Here is a 21094-nt window from a genome sequence, read left to right on the forward strand (position 1 = left end):
ATTATTGTTGTTATTATCATGATGATTATTATTAACTAGTACCACAATTATTGATGTCTAGCCTCTGCCCCACCCCAGCCCCGTCCCTCTGTGCCATTGGATCCTCAGGGGAAAAGGCTCAGGATGTAAGGGAGCCCGCGAGGATAGAAAATATAGCATGCTGTTGACACTGGGAAACCGAGAGCTGGGTGTTTTGTAGTGGAGAAAGTTCCAGGGGTTTAGAAGCCAGGAAAACAGGTGGAGATGTGGGGACGGTTAGCATGTCTGGAGGCCAAGAGGTGAAAGAGGATGCTTGGGAGCTCCTCTTCGGGGGCAAATGATGCTTCTCCTTGATGCCTGTGCTGCCCTAGTCACCGGGGTGGAGTTGTCCGTTAGCAAATGTCCAGGAACACCATGTCCTGACTAAGAAGGGCTGAGTAATGGGGGAGGTTTAGGCTGTTATGTAAAACCCACAGCAAACAGAATGGCAAACAGTTATTTGCTGAGGCCTATGGGAAAGGTGGCCAGAAGGCACCCAAATTAGCAAACAGGTGAGTTCTGTTTTTTTTAACCCATTGAGCACTCCAGTGGGATCGCCTGACTCCGACGTCAAAGGTCCAACCCAAACACTCCTTTCGGCCCTCTACATGGCCCCACTCCCTGAGCCAGAAGTCAGTAGCCCTCCTCCCCGCCCCCATTCTCCCGGGCTCCTGGGGCCACAGATAATAATAATAATAATGGTATTTGTTAAGCGCTTACTATGTGCAAAGCACCGTTCTAAGTGCTGGGGAGATACAAGGTGATCAGGTTGTCTCACGTGGAGCTCACAGTCTTCATCCCCATTTTACAGATGAGGGAACTGAGGCCCAGAGAAGTTAAGTGACTTGCCCAATGGCACACAGCTGACAACAACTCTGCCTCCTGCATCATGTTCAGTGGCCTTCAATCAACCAATCAATCAATCATATTTATTGAGCGCTTACTGTGTGCAGAGCACTGTACTAAGTGCTTGGGAAGTACAAGTTGGCAACATATAGAGACAGTCCCTACCCAACAGTGGGCTCACAGTCTAAAAGGGGAAGACGGAGAGCAAAACCAAGCATACTAACAAAATAAAATAAATAGAATAGATATGTACAAGTAAAATAAATAAATAAATAGAGTAATAAATATGTACAAACATATATACATATATACAGGTGCTGCGGGGAAGGGAAGGAGGTAAGATGGGGGGATGGAGAGGGGGACGAGGGGGAGACAGCCCGACAGCTAGCTCACCAGCTCCCTCTCCCAGATAAGACTTTGGGATCCTCTGAGTCCTTGTGGTATTTGCGGTATTTGTTAAGCACATAATATGTGCTTTCCCTTCAAAGCCCTACTGAGAGCTCACCTCCTCCAGGAGGCCTTCCCAGACTGAGCCCCCTCCATCCTCTCCCACTCCTCCCCCTCCCCATCCCCCCACCTTACCTCCTTCCCCTCCCCACAGCACCTGTATATATGTATATATGTTTGTACAGATTTATTACTCTATTTTATTTGTACATATTTACTCAATTTTATTTCGTTAATATGTTTTGTTTTGTTCTCTTTCTCCCCCTTCTAGACTGTGAGCCCACTGTTGGGTAGGGACCGTCTCTAGATGTTGCCAACTTGTACTTCCCAAGCGCCTAGTCCAGTGCTCTGCACACACTAAGCGCTCAATAAATACGATTGAATGAATGAACATGTGCCAGGCACTATACTGAGTTCTGGGGTAGATACAAGTTAATCAGGTTGGACACAGTCCTTGTCCCACATTGGACTCACAGTCTTAATCCCCATTTTGCAGTGGAGGGAACTGAGGCACAGAGAAGTTAAGTGACTTGCCCACAGTCACACAGCTGACAAGTGGAGAAGCCAGGATTAGAACCCAGGTCCTTCTTACTCCCTTTGGGAACCCCTGCCTCTTGCCTTGTCACTTCAGCTACCCAACAACTCATAAACAGTCCCCTTCTCCTGTTCACCATGGCTCAAGCAAGGAATTTTGGGTCTTGCTCACATTCATTCATTCAATCGTATTTATTGAGCGCTTACTGTGTGCAGAGCGCTGTATTAAACGCTTGGGAAGTACAAGTTGACAACATATAGAGACGGTCCCTACCCGTCAGCAGGCTCACAGTCTTCAAATCTCCACCAAATCCCCTTTCCTTCCAATGGTCAAAGGTTCCTTCTCTATTTATTTGCATATACCATCCCGCGCTCTGAGGACCTTATGATTGTTGTTTCTCCTACAGAGTGTAACACAGGTAATTATAGTATCTGTTAAGCACTTCCTGGGTGTCAATCACAGTTCGAAGTGCTGGGCCAGATACAAGCTAATCATTGAGAAGCAGCGTGGCTCAGCGGAAAAAGCCCGGGCTTTGGAGTCAGAGGTCACGGGTTCAAATCCCGGCTCTGCCACTTGTCAGCTGTGTGACTTTGGGCAAGTCACTTAACTTCTCTGTACCTCAGTTACCTCATCTATAAAACAGGGGTGAAGACTGTGAGCCCCCCTTGGGACAACCTGATCATCTTGTAACCTCCCTAGTGCTTAGAACAGTGCTTGGCAATCAATCAATCAATCAAGCATATTTATTGAGCACTTACTGTGTGCAGAGCACTGTACTAAGCGCTTGGGAAGTACAAGTCGGCAACACATACAGTCCCTACCCAACAGCGGGCTCACAGTCTAGAAACATAGTAAGTGCTTAATAAGTGCCATCATTATTAGTATTATTATTATTATTTTGGATGCTACACAGAGACTGAAGGAATGGTTTAAGGCAGGGCCCCAGTTTGTCTTTTCATCAGCTGCTGACATGGGATTTATTCAGTCCATTCAATCGTATTTATTGACTGCTTACTGTGTGCTTACACCTTGGTTTACTATAGTGCTTTAGTGCTTAATACCTTGGTTTACAATAGCACTTTTATTACCAAAGCATTCTCACATTAATTAGTTCATTTCAACCCTCACAGCACCCCTGCAAGGCAGCGATGCAAGGCAGGTATTATTATCCCCATTTTAGAGGCATTAGATTGGCAAGCTCCCCGAGGGCAAAGACTGAGTCCTCTACTTTCATTGACTACTCCCACGCGGCGGATACTGAGCTCCTCATAATGATGATGTTAATAGGAGACTGCTGCAATGATCTCAAAGCATACCTGGCTCCATTTTGAGCTATATTTCATCCTTCAGCTATCATGATACCTACTGACCTGGAAGATTCACCTGTAAAACATCTGGGATTATCATGAGACAGGCCAGTAGTCCTAACACTGGTTTCTCTTAGGGTCTTCTTCTGCCACCCCCCTATTTCCTGTGGCAGGTGGACACCATTTCTGCTTGGGGGAGGAGGGGGTGGGTTGGCAGTAGGAGGCTGGAAGTGTCCACGACCGCATTTACAAAGGGAGTTTTCTGTAAAAGGAATAGGACCTTTCGGTGGCTGGACTGGGAGGCTGGCGATTTTCCGGGGAATGGGTGAGGGCAGACTTTGGGGTGTTGTGGGGGACCGATCCAGGTGAGGCAGGGGAAGCAGGGGCCTGAGGTTGACGTTCCCACTTGAGAGAGCTTCCACGGTGCGGAATCATCTACGGAGCAACATAAGAGAAGCAGCGTGGCTCAGTAGAAAAAGCACGGGCTTGGGAGTCAGAGGTCATGGGTTCTAATCCCGGATCCCCCACATGTCTGCTATGTGACCTTGGGCAAGTCGCTTAACTTCTCTGAGCCTGTTATCTCGTCTGTAAAATGGGGATTAAGACTGTGAGCCCCACGTGGGACAACGTGATCACCTTGTATCCTCCCAGCACTTAGAACAGTGCTTTGCAAATAGTAAGCGCTTAACAAATGCCATCATCATTATCGTTATTATTATTATTCATCCTCCAGCCGAGCGGCGAGGGTTAAACCTACGATGCCTCCTCTTCCTCTCTGGCCTGTTTTGCTAAGTCGAATCATGAGCCCAGAGGCGAGGAGGGGGCGGAGGCAAGTGGCCCTAGATATCGGCCTGTTTGTTTTTGTCTGTTTTTCTTTCTGTCTCCAAATTCAACCATCCTCCCCTGGAGCTGAAAACAGAGAGGGTCAGCGACGACGACAACCAGTTCGATAGGGTGGCTCCTTCCTACCCCCCCATGCACCCCCACCTTCTTTTCCCGCACAGCCCTTCTGTCCTGCAGCTCCTACGTCAATTCCTTGTTTGCAGAACAGTTCGCCAAAATCCTGAGCCCAGGAGCTACTGTTGCCGCTGCCTTCCGCGACTTCCCAAGCAGAGGCCAGTTGGGTTGAGGCAGAGAAGGCAGGTGGCCAAAATATCATCACTCTGGAGTTGCTCTTGAGAAAAGGGAGCGGTCTCGTGCCAACTGTCTTCCTCCCCAGTTGAACCCACTCTGGGGAATATGACAACATCCCAGGTATCAGAGTTAGGGCGGGCCTCATGGACCAAATTGCCACAAACCAAGAAAATAATGTGGTTGAGAGTCACAGACCAAAAAAATTCCTTGAATTGGACCGGGAGGAATCCTTACCTTTTTTTTTTTGTTTAACATTACTAACTAGGCACTTATTAAGTGTTGGGGTAGATGCAAGATAATCAGATCAGCTACATTCCCCGTCCCACATAAGGGTCACAGTTTAAATCAGAGGAAGGAGAATTTAATCCCCACTTTATATGTGAGGTATATGAGGTACACATAATTTAAGTGACTCGCCCAAGGTCACCGAGGAGACAAGTGGTGGAGCTGGGATTAAAATTCAAGTCAGTCAATCAGTCGTATTTATTGAGTGCTTACTATGTGCAGAGCACTGTACCAAGCGTTTGGGAGAGTAAAGTACAACAGAATTAACAGAAATGCTCCCTGTCCACAGCGAGTTTACAGTCTAGAGGGGGAGGCAGACATCAATATGAATAAATAAGTAATTTATAATATATAACTTAAAGATACATACATAAGTGCTGTGGGGTTGGGAGTGGGGCAAAGATCAAATGTCCGAAGATCACAGATTGAAGTGCATAAGCGATGCAGAAGGGAGAGTGAACTGAGGAAAAGAGGGCTTAATCAAGGAAGGCCTCTTGGAGGAGATGCCATAGATGATACAGAAAGGAGAGCAAGCCTTAATCGGGGAAGGCCTCTTGGAGGAGATGTGACCTTAGTAATGCTTTGAAAGTCCTCTGATTCCCAGGCCGGTGCTCTTTCCGGTGGCTCATACTGCCTTCCTTAGGGGAAGAGGGGGATTTTGGCAAATGACAGAGAGCAGGTGATCCCAGGAAGGGGGTTGGCAGCCAGTGGGTGGCAACTGGGGCAAGAAACGGGGGATGGGGGCCCATGCGGGTGGAGGAGTTACCACCGCAGGAAGGTATGGAGCAGAAAGGGCCACCGTCAGAAGAGCACGCTGCAGCCCGTTGCTACAGCAGCGACAGCAAAATCATATATAGTAAAGCCCATGTTACCTAGCTTTTTCCTGTGATCTGACCAGCACGTAATGAAGAGCTGCAGCTTAGCCGCCTTTCTATAATAATAATAATAATAATGGTATTTGTTAAGCACTTACTATGTGCAAAGCACTGTTTTAAACGCTGGGGGGGATACAAGGTGATTAGGTTGTCCCAAGTGGGGCTCACAGTCTTAATCCCCATTTTTCAGATGAGGTAACTGAGGCACAGAGAAGTGAAGTGACTTGCCCAGAGTCACACAGCAGACGTGGCAGAGCTGGGATTCGAACCCATGACCTCAGACTCCCAAGCCCAATACTCTTTACACTGAGCCACAGTGCTTCTCTGTATTATATTATATTATATTATTATTCTCTATATTATTCTCTATCTTCTTTCTTTATTATAGTCTCTCTGCCAGGAGGCGCCCTGATCAACAGAGTACACTGTAATTATAGACAAGGGACTTAGTAAGTGCTTATGTGATCACCTTGTATCCTCCCAGTGCTTAGAGCAATACTTTGCATATAGGAAGCACTTAACAAATGCCATCATTATTATTATTATTACCATGTGACGAAGCACTCTACTAAGCATTGTGATAGAATCAAGATAATCAGGTTGGACATGGTCCCTGTCTTACACGGAGCTCATAGAGCTAATATTATCTCTCCATTTTATAGGTGAGGCAGCTGAGGCGTAGAGAGGTGAAACGACTTGGTCCCACAGCAGGCCATGGCTGCGATGAGATCTCTCTTCACACTCCTTCCACTGGACCACACTGCTTTATTCTGCGTTTGCTACTGCCTGCTCAGGGAGCTAATGAAAAGAACCTGGGAATAGAAGGTAAAAGATTCTCTTCTCAGGACCAGCAGTTGTACTCAAGTCAGGCCCATCACTTCCCTCCTTGCTGCCTCAGTTTTACCATTTGTAAAAATGGGATGGAAAATACTCATATAATTCGTGGAGGGGCGTGGGAAGAAGGCACAGGGAGAATAGAAGGAAGAGGAAGAAGAAGGAGAAAATGTTCTGTAAAGTGTTAGAGAAATAAAGGCTCTGGAAAATAACAAGGTGCTTGATCCCCCAGAAGCTCCCGGTAGTACTGAAAAATAGACTTACACAACTCCTCTGAGTTCTGTAAATAAATAAATAAACAAACAAACAAATAAATAATAAACAGGATGATTCGTCAAAACCACACCCCAAAACCCCCAAAACTCCAGAACAAGCCCTCTCTTAAACCTCAAAGAACTGTATTTTCTAGGTGTTCGGGGGCACGGGGATGTTTGGGTCTCTGGCCAGAGACTGCTGAAGCTATAGCAAAGTGTCTCCAAGAGATAAGAAAACCTCTTGACCTACAATAACTCAGGAGCAGTCAACCAAGTAAGCCAGGACTTCAAAAGTCTATGAAGTTCTGCCTACTTGTTCCTGGGAAGGTTGGGGAGTGGGTGTTGGAGGGAACGTGGCTAGACTCCTTAGGTCAGCAGTCCCGATTGCACAAACTCAGTGTGCGCTACCACTCCCCACCCCCACACGCCCACCAGCCTCAGCTCCTGGAAAGAGTTAACCTAGAGGATTCTAGATGTTTGACGTGAGAACAAATCCATAATGCTGGGGGGAGGGAGCAGAAGGGGAGGGTACAGCCCTCATAACCAATGGTGGGAGGACTCGGGGCCCAACGCCCATTTGGGAGGACTATTTCAACAGCTGGGATTTGCCATTGGGTTCGCTATCGCTGGCGAATAGTCAAGAGGGGAACCAGAGCCCACTCAGCTCCAACGCTTTCAAGACTTCAACTTCACCACTTGAAAGGTAACGTCCCAGGGCTCCACTCCGCCTGGGGTTCTGGGGACACCATCGAGGATGCCCAAGTTTCGTCTTTTCTCTTGTGACTTGTCTTCTCCCAGCGGGGAGGAGGTGAGACGGTCACGGGGCACGAGGATTCCTCGGCACATGGTGTCTACCTGTCTTGGGGGGCACTTTCCCAGGTCTGCCGACTGCAGAGCTGGGGTGGTGCTCCTCAAACTTGGGAGGTGGCACCCTCGGGTTGGGCTGTAGATGGACGAAGCGTCGTGCCGAATGTGAACCCGGGGCCGAGTCATGGGTAGGGAGTCTGTCAGGGACGGGATTCAGGGTAACGCAGCCTCTGCAAGGGAAGAGGAGCTGTGGAGGAATGGGTAAGGCCTTTCTGCTCGGCTTGTGGGGTGACTTTTGTCGGATGTGTTCTGGCGGCGTCTGACTGCGCCCAGGAGCCCAAGTTATGGAATCGCTCTGTCGGCCTCTCCCACTCTTGGGAATTTGACAGTCTAGATCCTTAAACCCTTATTTTCCCTCCCAAATAAGTTCAGCCCAAGCAAGAAGGATGTTTGGGAGGGTCAAGCAGCGTTGTGGGAAGAGAGAGACAGAGAGAGAGAGAGAGAGAGAGAGAGAGAGAGCGAAGAACAAGGTGATGATCACGTCAAGTGCCAGGAGCCATCTGAATGGTCCAACTGCCATCTCTCTTTTTTGCCCCTCTTGGGAACATTCAGGAAGGAGGAGGGAGGGGAGAGAGGGAGAGAGAGGGGAAGGGAATTTGTGACTTCTTCCCTGAATTCGCATCCAGGCACAGAACCCAAGAACTGTAATCTAACTCACATTGGGTCTCTTTTCTCCCCACAGACACCTCTCGCCATGGACCCTTACGTGATCCGGATGAACTGTAATGGAGACCTCTCCTCAGTCCTGGACGTCCATGTGAGCATCAGTGGGAAAAACACAGCCTTGGGGAAAATGAAAGGCCGAAAGGCCAGGTGGGCAGTGAGGGCCTCCGAAATGTCCAAGAAAACTTTCAACCCCATCCGAGCCATCGTGGACAGCATGAAAGTGGAGCCAAACCCAGACAAGCCCATGATCGCCTTGTCCATTGGTGAGTCCTGGGCACTTGGCTAGGGCAAAGGCAATTTGCCATGTCCTCTTTGAGCTGGCTGAAGAGTTTGGGTGGGAGAGGGAGCGGAAGACAAGGTGGGAAAATTGGGGAGCCACTAGTCTGCCCATTGTGGGATATTAACCACCTGGTTCACTCTCGCCTTTTTCCTGAAAAGGAGACCCAACCGTGTTTGGAAACCTTCCTACCGACCCTGAAGTTACCCAGGCCATGAAAGACGCCCTGGATTCCGGGAAGTACAATGGCTATGCCCCATCCATTGGTAAGCCTGCCTCAGCTGAGAGAACAAGAGAATTTCTACATATTAATAATAATCGTGGTATTTGCACAAAGCACAGTACTAAACCTTGGGGTAGATAGCATATAGCAAATCAGACACAGTCCCTATCCCACATGGGGCTCACAGTCTAAGGGGGGGAGAGGAGAAGTATTCTCCAATTTTACCAATGAGGAAACTGAGACACAAAGAAGGAAGTGACATGCCCAAAGTCTCACAGGAGGCAAGTAGCCTGAATGAGGATTAGAACCTAAGACTCCTGACTCTCAGGCCCTTGTTCTTTCCATTAGGCCACACTGCTTCTGGTTGCCATATAATGCCAGATTTTCTAATTTGGTGTCACCTCAATCAGTTTTGACTTTGGGGTATCTGACAATTTCCTAGGCTCCTTTTCATTGTCCATATCTTAACGTGGTTTCCACTCACACCTAAAGTGGTGTTCATGGGAGAAGGAGAAATGGGATGAAGAGATTTGTAAAGGAGGCCACAGGAGGATCCTAGCAGAAGCCATGAAAATCAGGCTCTTAACTCCAATTGCCTTTTGATAAATACTTTTCACTCCACCTCCAGGCACTCCACAGTGCCTCAGGAACTACTGACTTATGCTCCTCACTCCCATGATTTTCCTTTCCAATCACTCCTGGTTCCGAGATGAGGTTACTGGACCTGACCGGATGTCCCTTTTAAGACTGGGGTTGGGAACGGGACTCCTTCCATGTTCCAGTCTTACTTCCCCTGAATTGGAATCCCAGTTGTGAATGGAGCGTGACTATGAATTGGATCTAAGATGGAGACCGCAGAGGCAGTCATAGAATATTAAGGAAGAACCAGGAGGATTCTTTGATCCCAGGGTTAGCCTACTCAAAGGCAGCCACAGAGGCTGAGAGCTGCGTGATGCGGGGTAAGGTTTTTTTTATTTTTCTGTGTTTTTTTTTAAATGATATTTGTGAAGTGCTTACCAAATGCCAGGCACTATACTAAGCACTGGGGTAGATATAAGGTAGTCAGGTTGGACTCAGTCTATGTCCCTTATAGGGCTCACAGTCTTAATCCCCATTCTACAGATGAGGTAACTGAGGCACAGAGAAGCCAAGTGACTTGCCCAAGGTCACGCAGCGGACCAGTGGCGGAGCCGGGATTGGAACCCAGGTCTTTCTGCCTCCCAACCCCATGGTCTATTCACTAGGCCACGCTGCTTCTGTATGGAAGAGCAAAGAGGAAGGGGATGCAGGAAGGAGAATTTAATTACTGTTGCCCCTGCAAGAAGAGCCAAACCCTCATTCTTGCTGGTGACTCTCCGTTGGTCCAGAAGTCAATTATCCTCCCGACTCGTTCTTTGCAGGCTACCTGTCCAGCCGGGAAGACATCGCTTCCTATTACCACTGTCCAGAAGCCCCCCTGGAAGCTAAGGTAATGAGGGTCACAGTAAGCGCTCAATAAATATGATTGATGATGATGATGATGAGGGCATCTGCTCCCATTAGGTTCCACGATGTAATGAGAGGAAGAAGAGCCGGCTCTGAGGTTGTTTCTGGAATAGCAGCTCTGGAACGATGCCCCTTGGGAGGACGTCTCTTTCCCCCACCCGCCCCCGGCCTCAAAGTATCAGATAGTTCCAGGGCACTTGGCTCAGAATGGTCCATTAAGTACCGGCCCTCCTTATAGCAATGTGGCAGTCACTGTGATAGACATTACAGGTGACACCGTGCATGTATGTGTCCCCAGCTCCAAGGAGCTCAGGGCACTTGGTAGATTCCTTTTTCAACGGCTAGGCCTGTGTAAAGTAGAATATCACCATTTTGATCATTCAAACTATTGTATCTTCCCAAGGGGATGGAACTGAGATCAGGCTCTTTGCCTGTCGGCCACTGATATTAGTGAGTTGGTGTCAGAATGAAGAATTTCTTTTCCTCCTGGCTACATTTCCAGCTATGGCGGGAGAGCCAGGCATGGGGTAGAAGGAGCAAGTAAGAGGGCACAGTGACACCATGGGCGGGAGCAGGTGTGCTTTCTGAGAATCTTGGCTTGGGACAACCAGTTCTCTTTTTACTAGAACTCCCCTGATAGTTTATTATCCACCCCCCACACCCCAAACCCGACCCATCAAGGCTTTTTCCCTCCTCAATGGCCCAGCCCCAAATTCCGGCTGCCCAGGAGGCTAACTTGGCACCCGTCCTCTGCGTTCTGTGTAGGATGTCATTTTGACAAGCGGCTGCAGCCAGGCCATTGAACTTTGCTTAGCCGTGCTGGCCAACCCAGGGCAGAACATCCTGGTTCCCAGACCTGGCTTCTCTCTCTACAAGACTCTGGCTGAGTCCATGGGCATCGAAGTCAAACTCTACAACTTGTTGGTGAGTAACCAGAGAGCAGAGTTGGTGGGGGCGGTGTCAGAAACTGACTTGAGCACCCTGCCTTGTAGGGCAGAGGATTTCTTGATTCTGTTCAAGTTCAGTTTGGTCGGCTCTTGCTGTCAAGGCAAGTGATAGAATTAGGGGAACTGCAATGCTCTATTTGTTTTATGGTATTTGTTAAGCACTTACCGTGTGTCAAACACTGTTCTAAGCACTGGGGTAGATACAAGTAAATTAGGTTAGACACAGTTCCTGCTCCAAATGGGGTTCACAGTCTAAGTAGGAGGACTGAGGCACAGAGAAGTTAAATGACTTGCCTAAAGTCACAAAGCAAGCAATTGACAGAACTGGTATTAGAACCCAGGTCCTCCAACTCCCAGACACAGGCTTCTTCTACTAGGTCATGCTGTTTCAGGAACTTCCCTCATTCCCTCACACCAGCTTTTTGTCTCCTTCTGACCTTCCCAGTCCAGTTCTTACTCGCTGGGCCTGTCTGAAGCTTTCCTCATCCCCTTCACAGGTTCCGTTTCTTATGTCCAATCCCCACGTCTCTTCCTCTGCTGAACTTCCACAGCCTGTTTCCCCTGAGTCTAGACTTAAAACATATGCATGTGTATGTCTCAGGACCATCAGCCCACCAGCCATCCAGATCAATCAATCAGTGGTATTTACTGAACACTTACTTTGTGCTGAGCACTGTACTGAGCACTTGTGAGAGTACCTTATGGCTGGTAGACAGGATCCCTGCCCTCAAGTTGGTGTCATGGTCTATTGATGGCACACCTGGCCCCAGGCTTCAAGAGGAGGGAGTACTAATGTGTTTGGCCCATTTTTAAAGCTCAGATTCAGTGTTAGTTAGTTCTCTGAGCATGCACCCAACTCTACCTCACTGCTACCCCTTCTATCTCCCTAGCCGGAAAGGTCTTGGGAAATTGACCTGAAGCATTTGGAGTCCCTAATCGATGACAAGACAGCCTGTCTCATTGTGAACAACCCATCAAACCCTTGTGGTTCAGTATTCAGCAGAAGCCACCTCCAGAAGATCTTGGCTGGTGAGTTGGGGAACTCCACACCTTGGATTCAATGCAGTTGAGCTCCTTTCTCCTTGGGAGGTTAAGGTTTCCAGTCTGGCTGCAGAAGCCAGTAAGCTCCAGATTCTGGACTGGGAAAACTTGAGACTTATACAAATGAAGGAACTCCCATGTGGAAGGAGCAAGAGTGGAATAAAATACCTTTGTTACTCTTCTTCTTGTCACCATGATCGTAATTACCACCAATCAGTTAATAATAATAATAACAATAACACGAACAACAATACTCCCTTGAATTTTGAGAGCACTTTCGGTTTTCACGTCGCTGACCTCATTTCCACATCCACTTTTCATTCGCGAATCTTTCTTTTCCTCCTCAGTGGCTGCAAGGCAGTGTGTTCCCATTCTGGCTGATGAGATCTATGGAGACATGGTGAGTCCTGAATAGAAGATGTTTTTAACAGCCTTTTCAACTCTAGTTAATCGATCAGTGGTATTTACTGATCACTTACTGTGTGCAGAGCACTGTACTAAGCTCTTGGGAGAGTACAATATAACAGGGAGAGTAAAATATAACAGAGTTGGTAGACCCATTCCCTGCCCTCAAAGTGCTTACGGTCTAGTTGGCTCTGAGTTGATGACTGGGACAGCAGCTAGCCTTGAACAGGCTCTCTGTGAGCCCAAGCCTTGTAAGGAGGGCTACCCTCCAGGATTTCAGGATTCCTTTACGCCTAATCTTCAGCAGGATCGTTTCTGCCCGGCAACTGCCCTCTGTCCCAGGTAGATCCCACATATTAAAAGGGAGCCTGGTAGGGTTTCTGAATGGCGGCCAGATTCACCGTGAGTTCCTTCTCGGGCCTCCGGATATCCGCCTCTGGCCTCTGGCCAGATCCATCACCCTTTTCCAATCCCCTGGAATCCCAACGGCTCTTCTGTTATTTTCAGCCACAGTTCTGCATTCCACTGCGGGCTGAGAGAGGAAATCACATCCAAGCTGTCACCAAAATCTGCCGGTCTCAGCTCCGCAACATTGCCAAAATCCGCTCTTTCCTCTCCATCCATACCGCTACCCTGCTCGTTCAAGCTCTCATCCTATCCCGTCTGGACTACTGCATCAGCCTTCTCTCTGATCTCCCATCTTCGTGTCTCTCCCCACTTCAATCCATACTTCATGCTGCTGCCCGGATTGTCTTTGTCCAGAAACGCTCTGGGCATGTTACTCCCCTCCTCAAAAATCTCCAATGGCTACCAATTAATCCGTGCATCAGGCAGAAACTCCTCACCCTGGGCTTCAAGGCTATCCATCACCTTTCCCCCTCCTACCTCACCTCCCTTCTCTCCTTCTACAGCCCACCCCGCACCCTCTGCTCCTCTGCCGCTAATCTCCTCACCGTGCCTCATTCTCGCCTGTCCCGCCATCGACCCCCAGCCCACATCATCTCCCGGGCCTGGAATGCCCTCCCTCTGCCCATCCTCCAAGCTAGCTCTCTTCCTCCCTTCAAGGCCCGACTGAGAGCTCACCTCCTCTAGGAGGCCTTCCCAGACTGAGCCCCTTCCTTCCTCTCCCCCTCGCCCCCCTCTCCATCCTCCCCATCTTACCTCCTTCCCTTCCCCACAGCACCTGTATATATGTATATATGTTTGTACATATTTATTACTCTATTTATTTTACTTGTACATATCTATTCTATTTATTTTATTTTGTTAGTATGTTTGGTTTTGTGCTCTGTCTCCCCCTTTTAGACTGTGAGCCCACTGTTGGTAGGGACTGTCTCTATCTGTTGCCAACTTGTACTTCCCAAGCGCTTAGTACAGTGCTCTGCACACAGTAAGCGCTCAATAAATACGATTGACTGAGTATTGGAGATGAGTCAGCTAATCTGTGGCACGTCGGCGGCCCTGGTTCTTGGAAGGAGTGGGGCTGGAAGCAAGAGTTCCGGTCTGATGAGCCTCTTTTCTTCCCCAGGAATTCGCTGACTGCAAATACGAGCCGCTCGCCACCCTCAGCACCAACGTCCCCATCCTGTCCTGCGGGGGTCTGGCCAAGCGCTGGTTGGTCCCCGGCTGGAGGCTGGGCTGGATCCTCATTCACGACCGTCGAGACATCTTTGGCAATGAGGTGAGAGCAGCCCACTGGAGCAGCGTCTCCCGATCCTTAGCAACAGTGGCACGTTTTTATCCGGCGCAAGCGCCAACACACCCAATCACAGCCGCCAGGTCTCCCTGACTCGCACAGCTGAGGAAATAGAATCTTTTTCTTGCTACGACTCAGGGTTGGAATCTGGAGTGCCAGAAGAGCCACCCACTGCTCCTCTTAACCAAACTAGAGAGAGGGAAGGCGGGGGCAGGGGTGAGGGGAAGAGCAAACAAATCTGGCGGGAAGCCTTTTTTGCAAGCACGATCTCCGGGTAGGAAAGGTTTCTGACAAGCCGACTGATGTTTCTGGGCATGTTGCAGATCCGGGATGGTCTGGTGAAGCTGACCCAGAGGATCCTGGGACCCTGTACCATTGTCCAGGGGGCCCTCAGAAGCATCATGCGACGAACTCCTCAAGAGTTTTATCACAACACTCTCAGCTTCCTCAAGGTAAGGGCCTCCCAGAGGCATCCCATCTCCAAGCTCCCCCGGGGCCCTGGGAAAAATCTGAGGCTCTCTCCCTCAGCCCCGCAAATGTTCCCTGGTCCCCAGTTTTGGGTGGTTCTAAAGAGCATCACGGGAGAATTCGGAAGCATCTCCACAAATCAGAAGGGACGGCATTACCATTTCTCCCTGGCTGGGCAGGGGTAGTGCAAGAGTGGCCGTCCTCACATATCCACTCCTTTCTTTCTGTTCAAGGCTGCAAGTTACGTCATCTTTGTCCTTGCAACTCCTCTGTACATACACAGCTGACCTGGCGGTGCCGGGAATGGTTCATTTTTCCTTTTCCTTGAATTTTGACCCCGTCTCCATCCTCTCTACTTCTCTCAGTCCAACGCTGACCTTTGCTATGGGGCCTTGGCTGCTGTTCCTGGACTTCGGCCAGTCCGGCCCTCTGGAGCCATGTATCTCATGGTAAGCCTGTCTACACTAGCTGCAAGTCCGGGCTACAGTTACTCTTGGGTCAGGGAGGAGGCTGCCCAGATGTTTCTTCCTTGCTTTGACTCCACTCCACTCCAAAGGCTCTTTGGTGACTGTTCTTTCTCCATTAGCTTGCTCCTCCACTGAGACGCTCCAAAGGAGAAGCCTTAGGTGCTCTGAGTCAGGAAAGAAGCAAAGGGGTTCTAGTTCTTGCATTCTCAGGATAGGGTTGTCTTTGGGGCTGAGCTGGGCAGCGCCCCCAGTTCCTCGCTGAAACTGATACCCACTGGGGAGAGGCCGCAGTACCCAGGGTTGGATTGTTCAGGAAGAGACACCTCTGGATCCCCCCTCTTCTTATCAGCCAGCCCCAATTTACTGGGCTCCCCTGGGACTTCCCGGATTATCTTTGTGCAGAAACGCTCTGGGCATGTTACTCCTCTCCTCAAAAAATCTCCAGTGGCTGCCTGTCAACCTACGAATCAGGCAAAAACTCCTCACTCTCAGCTTCAAGGCTGTCCATCCCCTCGCCCCCTCCTACCTCACCTCCCTCTCTCCTTCTCCAGCCCAGCCCGCATCCTCCGCTCCTCTGCGGCTCACCTCCTCACTGGGCCTCATTCTCGCCTGTCCCGCCGTAGACCCCCGGCCCACGTCCTCCCCCTGGCCTGGAATGCCCTCCCCCGACACATCCGCCCTGCTAGCTCTCTTCCTCCCTTCAAAGCCCTACTGAGAGCTCACCTCCTCCAGGAGGCCTTCCCACACTGAGCCCCCTTTTTCCTCTCCCCCTCCCCATCCCCCCCGCCCTACCTCCTTCCCCTCCCCACGGCACCTGTATATATATTTGTACAGATTTGTTACTCTGTTTATTACTTGTACATATTTACTATTTATTTTGTTAATGATATGCATATAGCTTTAATTCTATTTGTTCTGACGATTTGGACACCTGTCTCCGTGTTTTGTTTTGTTGTCTGTCTCCCCCTTCTAGACTGTGAGCCCTTTGTTGGGTAGGGACCGTCTCCAGATGTTACCGACTTGTACTTCCCAAGCACTTAGTCCAGTGCTCTGCACACAGTAAGCGCTCAATAAATACGATTGAATGAATGAATGAATGACTACCAGGCATTGTGGTTAGTGACGTCACCCCTTCCTAGTCATGGCTTCACCTCTCCCATCTGAATAGGCCTGCCCCGACGTGTCCCCCAAACCCCACAACCTGTAACTCCATGGATTAATCCAACCCCTCCAATGAGGCTCAGCCTGACTGAGCAAGGCCTCACTCATGTTTCTTCTCTTTCCTCCTCCGGAGACAGGTTGGGATTGAGATGGAGCATTTTCCAGAGTTTGAGAATGACGTGGAGTTCACCGAGCGGTTAATTGCCGAGCAGTCCGTCTTCTGCCTTCCAGCCACAGTGAGTATCTCTGTCTGGAAAGTCTTGGGGCCAGTCCCGTCCCCTAGCTAGACTCACTCTTAAAACACTCTCCTCACTCTAGTCCTGGGTGAGATTCAGTTCTCCCCTTGTGCTCCACACCCATCAGGTACACCCCTTCCTAAAAAACCCATCTGACCCAGAGCTACGGGCCTTGCTATTTTCCAGGAGTCTTTGCTCACATGGTGGGTGGTAACGGCACTCCCTGGTTACAGCAGTTCTGCCTGTCATTGTCGTTGTTAGCTCCTTGAAGGCAGGGAACGTCTCTACGAACTCCACTGAGTGGTACTCTCCTAAGAGCTCAGTACAGTGCTGTGCACAAAGTGAGAGCTCAATGAATACCACTGATTGGTTAATTGATTGGGCAGTAATTCAACGGTTCTCCCTGCTCCCGAGTAAGACGAGCAGGCTACCCAATTGCCTTGGGATGGCCCTGTCTCAGCTCACCTACTCACAAAGCTAACAGGTCTCTCCCTTTTTCAGTGCTTTGAGTACCCCAACTTCTTTCGGGTGGTGATCACAGTCCCCGAGGTGATGATGCTGGAAGCGTGCAATCGGATTCAGGAATTCTGTGAGAGGCACTACCAGAGCGGCGAAGGGACCCAGGACCTCGAATGTGACAAATAGGCGGAAGGGACCGGACAGACCCCTTGCCCTGTTTGGGGGTCCCTCTTTGGCTGGGCTGGGCAGTGCCCCCCAGCTCCTCAATGAAACTGAGCCCCAATGGGGAGAGGCCACCGTACCCTCGCCCTTTTAGAAACTCCTCCTCTGTTCCTCAACCCTACACACACTCTGTCGGCCATTACAGAGTCTCCTCGTGTTGAGCAAACCTGACTCACTCCCCCAGTTCCTCGCCTCTCTCCATTATCAGGTCAAAATGCTGACCGGTTCCGAGAGGGTTTCTGATTTCTCAGGAAGCAAATAAGAGGTGAAAGGGCATAAAGAGAGCCTAGGGGAGAGAAAACAATCGGGTAAGACGATTAGCTCCCCACTAGCTCTTCAAGAAGTTTCTCACCGTGGTCACATTTAAAGCTCAGCTCCGGCCCTGCCTCATTACTGCCAAAACGGGCTTTAAGGAGCCTCAGGGGCCCGTGGGACCACTCTGGTGAAGGGGCGAAGGATACCCTGACCTGTATTTCACAATCACTCTTGTTGTAACTCTAACCTTGATTTATTATATATTATGTTATATATTATATATATATTATATTATCACCTTTTCATATGTTATCTAAAAAGCATTTATACTGACCGGACCCTTCGTGCGGCAAAGGGCATAAATTATTGTATGATGTTTTCTTTTGTTGTTGGTTTTTTGTTTTTTGATAAATGTTACAAAATACCTGCTCCATGTTGTGACTGCCTCCTCTGTTGGGGGAGATAGAGAGATTCCACTCCTCTAAACTGTAAGTTCATGTGCTCTGCACATAGTAAGCGCCCAATAAATACGATTGATGATGATGATGATGATGATGTGGGCAGGAACATGTCCACCAAATCTGTTGTATGTACTCTCCTAAGAGCTTAGTACAGTACACTGCACACAGTAAGCGTTCAATAAATACCACTGATTGATTCCACTAAGGCTGGGCCTAAGAGAAAGGGATCTCCAAAGGAACATCCTATCCCAGGAGTTCAAGCCAGCAAGGAGGAAAGAGAAATGTGGAGAAGCCCAATCCCTGGGGTCCTGAGCTGGCAGTTTACTAATGGCTCATTTTGGAGCCCCGGGATTTCTGGGTGTTTTACATTAAGAACAAATGCAATTTTTATGGTATTGGTTGAGCGCTTACAATGTGTCGATCACTGTTCTAAGTACTGGGATAGGTAAAAATTGATCAGGTTTAACACAGTCCCTGTCCCACATGGGCTCACAATCTAAGTAGGTGAGAGAACAGGCATTGAATCCCCATTTTACAGGGAGGTAACTGAGTCACCCTCTCGGGGTCGCACCTGGAGAATTTCCAGTACTCTACCAGTCACGACTACAGGAGGGAGAGTCAAGCAGAGGCCTACCCATTCCATTCCTAGCTTGGCCAGTGGCTAATGAGTGGAAGGCCATCTGCTAAACTCACCTGTGCTGGGCAGTCGTATCATGGGAGAGAGTCGAGGGCAGCGACTCATTTACTGCGCCTCATTCATTCCCCGCCTCTCCTCAATCAATCAGTAGTATATTTTGAGCGCTTACTGTGTGCGGAACACTGTACCAAGTGTTTGGGAGAGTACTGCTGTCCCTGTTCCTCCCTCTTCCAACTCCGTTCCTTCACCCACACCTCTGCTGGAACCTGTTGCGACCATCATGAAGACGTGACCACAAAACACAATATGGTTTTATAATTTTTTATGGCATTTGTTAAGTCCTTGCTTTACTAAGTGCCCTGGAAGATACACGCTAATCAGGTTGGACACAGTCCATGTCCCACGGGGGGCTCACAGTCTTAATCCCCGCTTTACAGATGAGGTAATTAAGGCACAGAGACTTGCCCAAGGTCAAACATCAAACCCGAGGCAGAGCCGGGATTAGAACTCAGGCCCTTTCGGCCGAGGTAAGGCAAGCTTTTTTGCATGGGCATGTGTGGTCACACGGAAACACGGTCTTTATGTACTCAGAGAGGGTGGTTATGTCTGGGGTTGGAAAGTCCCGCTGCTTTTCGCTGAGGTCAGGTTGCTGGGCGGAGTGGGGTCCTAGGTCAGGGGCCCGGGCCGCTGGGCTGCGAGGGTCTCATGGCGGTCAGCAGGTCCAGTGACCGGTCCCTCTGCTCCTGCTCAGACAGGACGGGCCGGTAGCCCAGCAGGGCCATGGCCTCCTTGCAGGTGTCCTGCAGACGGACCACCTTCCGGTAAGGCAGGGACCAGCGCCAGGCCTGGGAGACGTTGAGAGCGCTCCGGGCGTTCGTTTGGAACCGGTACTGCCCCAGGCCCTGGCCGTGAGTGACGTTGTGCACCCACAGCTGAAGTCGAGGCAGGAAGTGGAGCCCCGTGAAGTTGTAGAGCCGGGAGACCTGGGCCAGCGGGGCCCGGGCCAGGTCCTCGTAGCGCAGCAGCAGGTAGCGGTCCCGCAGCGGGGCGGGCAGGGCCCGCGCGGCCTCGTAGATCTCCGTGTGGCTCTGGCAGACGGCCTGCATGAGCCGGTAGTGACGGTCCTCCTCCTTGGTGCTCTCCCACTGCCGCCCCAGCACGATCCGGGTGTCCCTCATCAGATCACCGATGGTGCCCTCTCGGGAGCGGAACACGGCCCGGGGGTCACGCACCAGGTGGACGACGCGCAGGTCGAGGGAGGGGTCGGTCAGCAGCGGGTAGAGGACCCGCAGGTTGAAGAAGCGCACCTCCTTGACCGCCACGTGGCTGTAGGAGCGGCAGGCCTCCGCCACCACCCCGAAGGGCTCTTTGCCGCACGAGGACCTGCAGGTATCCACGTCGCCGATGTCATCACGCGGGAAGGCCCCACAGGCGGGCGGGGAGCACAGGGCCCGGCTGACCGGCCACTGGAAGAGGCTGGACTGTTTCCTGGAGCCGGGGCCCATGTAGGCGTCGAAGACGTCCATGTCGCAGAGGAAGACGGAACGTACCAGATCCCGCACGGCCATGTGGAGCGCGGCGGCCGTGCCCTGAGACAGGGCCTGCCACACGTGCCAGGCGGGCTCCATCAGGTAGAAGACGTCCGGGTGCTTGTTGAAGAGCTGCCCCACGAAGGAGGAGCCCGAGCGCCACGAGGACAGGATGAGCACGTGCACGCGGCCCCCCGGCTCCTCTTCCGGGGAGGGGCCTTGGCGGTGGCTCCGCAGCTGGAAGAAGAGGATGATGGCAGCGAACTGGACCACCATGATGACCAGGAGCACTTTCGCCTTGCTCTTCTGTAGCATGGCGGGGGTGGAAGAAGAGTCTGGAAGGAACACAGTGGGGATCTCTGGGTCAGGCTGATGAATTCATTTTCCCCTTTATGGCTCCTCATGGGTGGGAAACGTGTCTACCAACTCTGTCGTTAGACTGTCCTCTGGACTGGAAGCTCGTCTCTAGACTGTAAGCTCACTGTGGACAGGGAATGTGTCCATCTATTTTTACATTGTACTCTCCCAAGCACTTAGTACAGTGCTTTGCACACGGTAAGCATTCAGTAACCACGGCTGAATGGACTGAGTGTTATATTGTCATTTTCCTACATTCAGTCACATTTATTGAGCACTCACTGTGTGCAGAGCACTATACTAAATGCTTGGGAGAGTACAATACAACAATAAACAGACACATTCCCTGACCACATCTTCCTAACGCTTAGTGCAGTGCTCTGCACACAGTTAGTGCTCAATAAATACCATTGATTGATTGATTATACCCTGTGACATCCAGCTCCATCTTCTCTCCATAGCAGACCCTGGGGAGTGCTCTACCTATCTGCAGTTTTCATCTCACGGTTCTCTCTCCCCATGACTTCTCGGCAAGGCCCTGCCTGAGACCTGGGAAAGTATCTCCTTATTGCCTGAACGCTCTGGTTCGATGGAATCTGTTCCTCTCCCTTCTTCCTGAGTACAATGGTCTGGGTTTCTTCCCTCTGCTTCCTTACTTATAAGACCATCAAAGAGCTATTCCCCCTTCCTTTTGTTTGCT

General features: G+C 50.2%; 2 protein-coding genes and 1 non-coding gene across 3 annotated transcripts; 2 read left to right on the top strand and 1 right to left on the bottom strand.

Annotated features, from left to right (window-relative positions):
* Positions 1-7162: 7162 nt before the first annotated feature.
* On the top strand, positions 7163-17831 carry TAT (tyrosine aminotransferase). Its single transcript, XM_038754422.1, has 12 exons — positions 7163-7238; positions 8085-8331; positions 8507-8611; positions 9969-10036; positions 10819-10977; positions 11891-12029; positions 12389-12441; positions 13975-14127; positions 14466-14594; positions 14976-15059; positions 16376-16474; positions 16976-17831. The coding sequence occupies exons 2-12, from the start codon at positions 8097-8099 to the stop codon at positions 17117-17119; spliced, it is 1368 nt and encodes a 455-aa protein (XP_038610350.1). The 5' UTR covers positions 7163-7238; positions 8085-8096; the 3' UTR covers positions 17120-17831.
* A 593-nt stretch (positions 17832-18424) lies between these two features.
* On the top strand, positions 18425-18562 carry LOC119935298. Its single transcript, XR_005453184.1, has one exon. It is a non-coding gene; the product is annotated as a small nucleolar RNA SNORA7 (small nucleolar RNA).
* Positions 18563-19114: 552 nt separating this feature from the next.
* LOC119934911 (carbohydrate sulfotransferase 4-like) lies at positions 19115-20352 on the bottom strand. The gene has a single exon (XM_038754473.1). It carries the CDS (start codon positions 20350-20352, stop codon positions 19180-19182), a length of 1173 nt encoding a protein of 390 aa, XP_038610401.1. The 3' UTR covers positions 19115-19179.
* Between the last annotated feature and the right edge of the window lie 742 nt (positions 20353-21094).

The sequence above is a fragment of the Tachyglossus aculeatus genome, chromosome 11 (genome assembly GCF_015852505.1).
Source record: "Tachyglossus aculeatus isolate mTacAcu1 chromosome 11, mTacAcu1.pri, whole genome shotgun sequence".
In the NCBI taxonomy this organism is placed as follows: domain Eukaryota; kingdom Metazoa; phylum Chordata; class Mammalia; order Monotremata; family Tachyglossidae; genus Tachyglossus; species Tachyglossus aculeatus.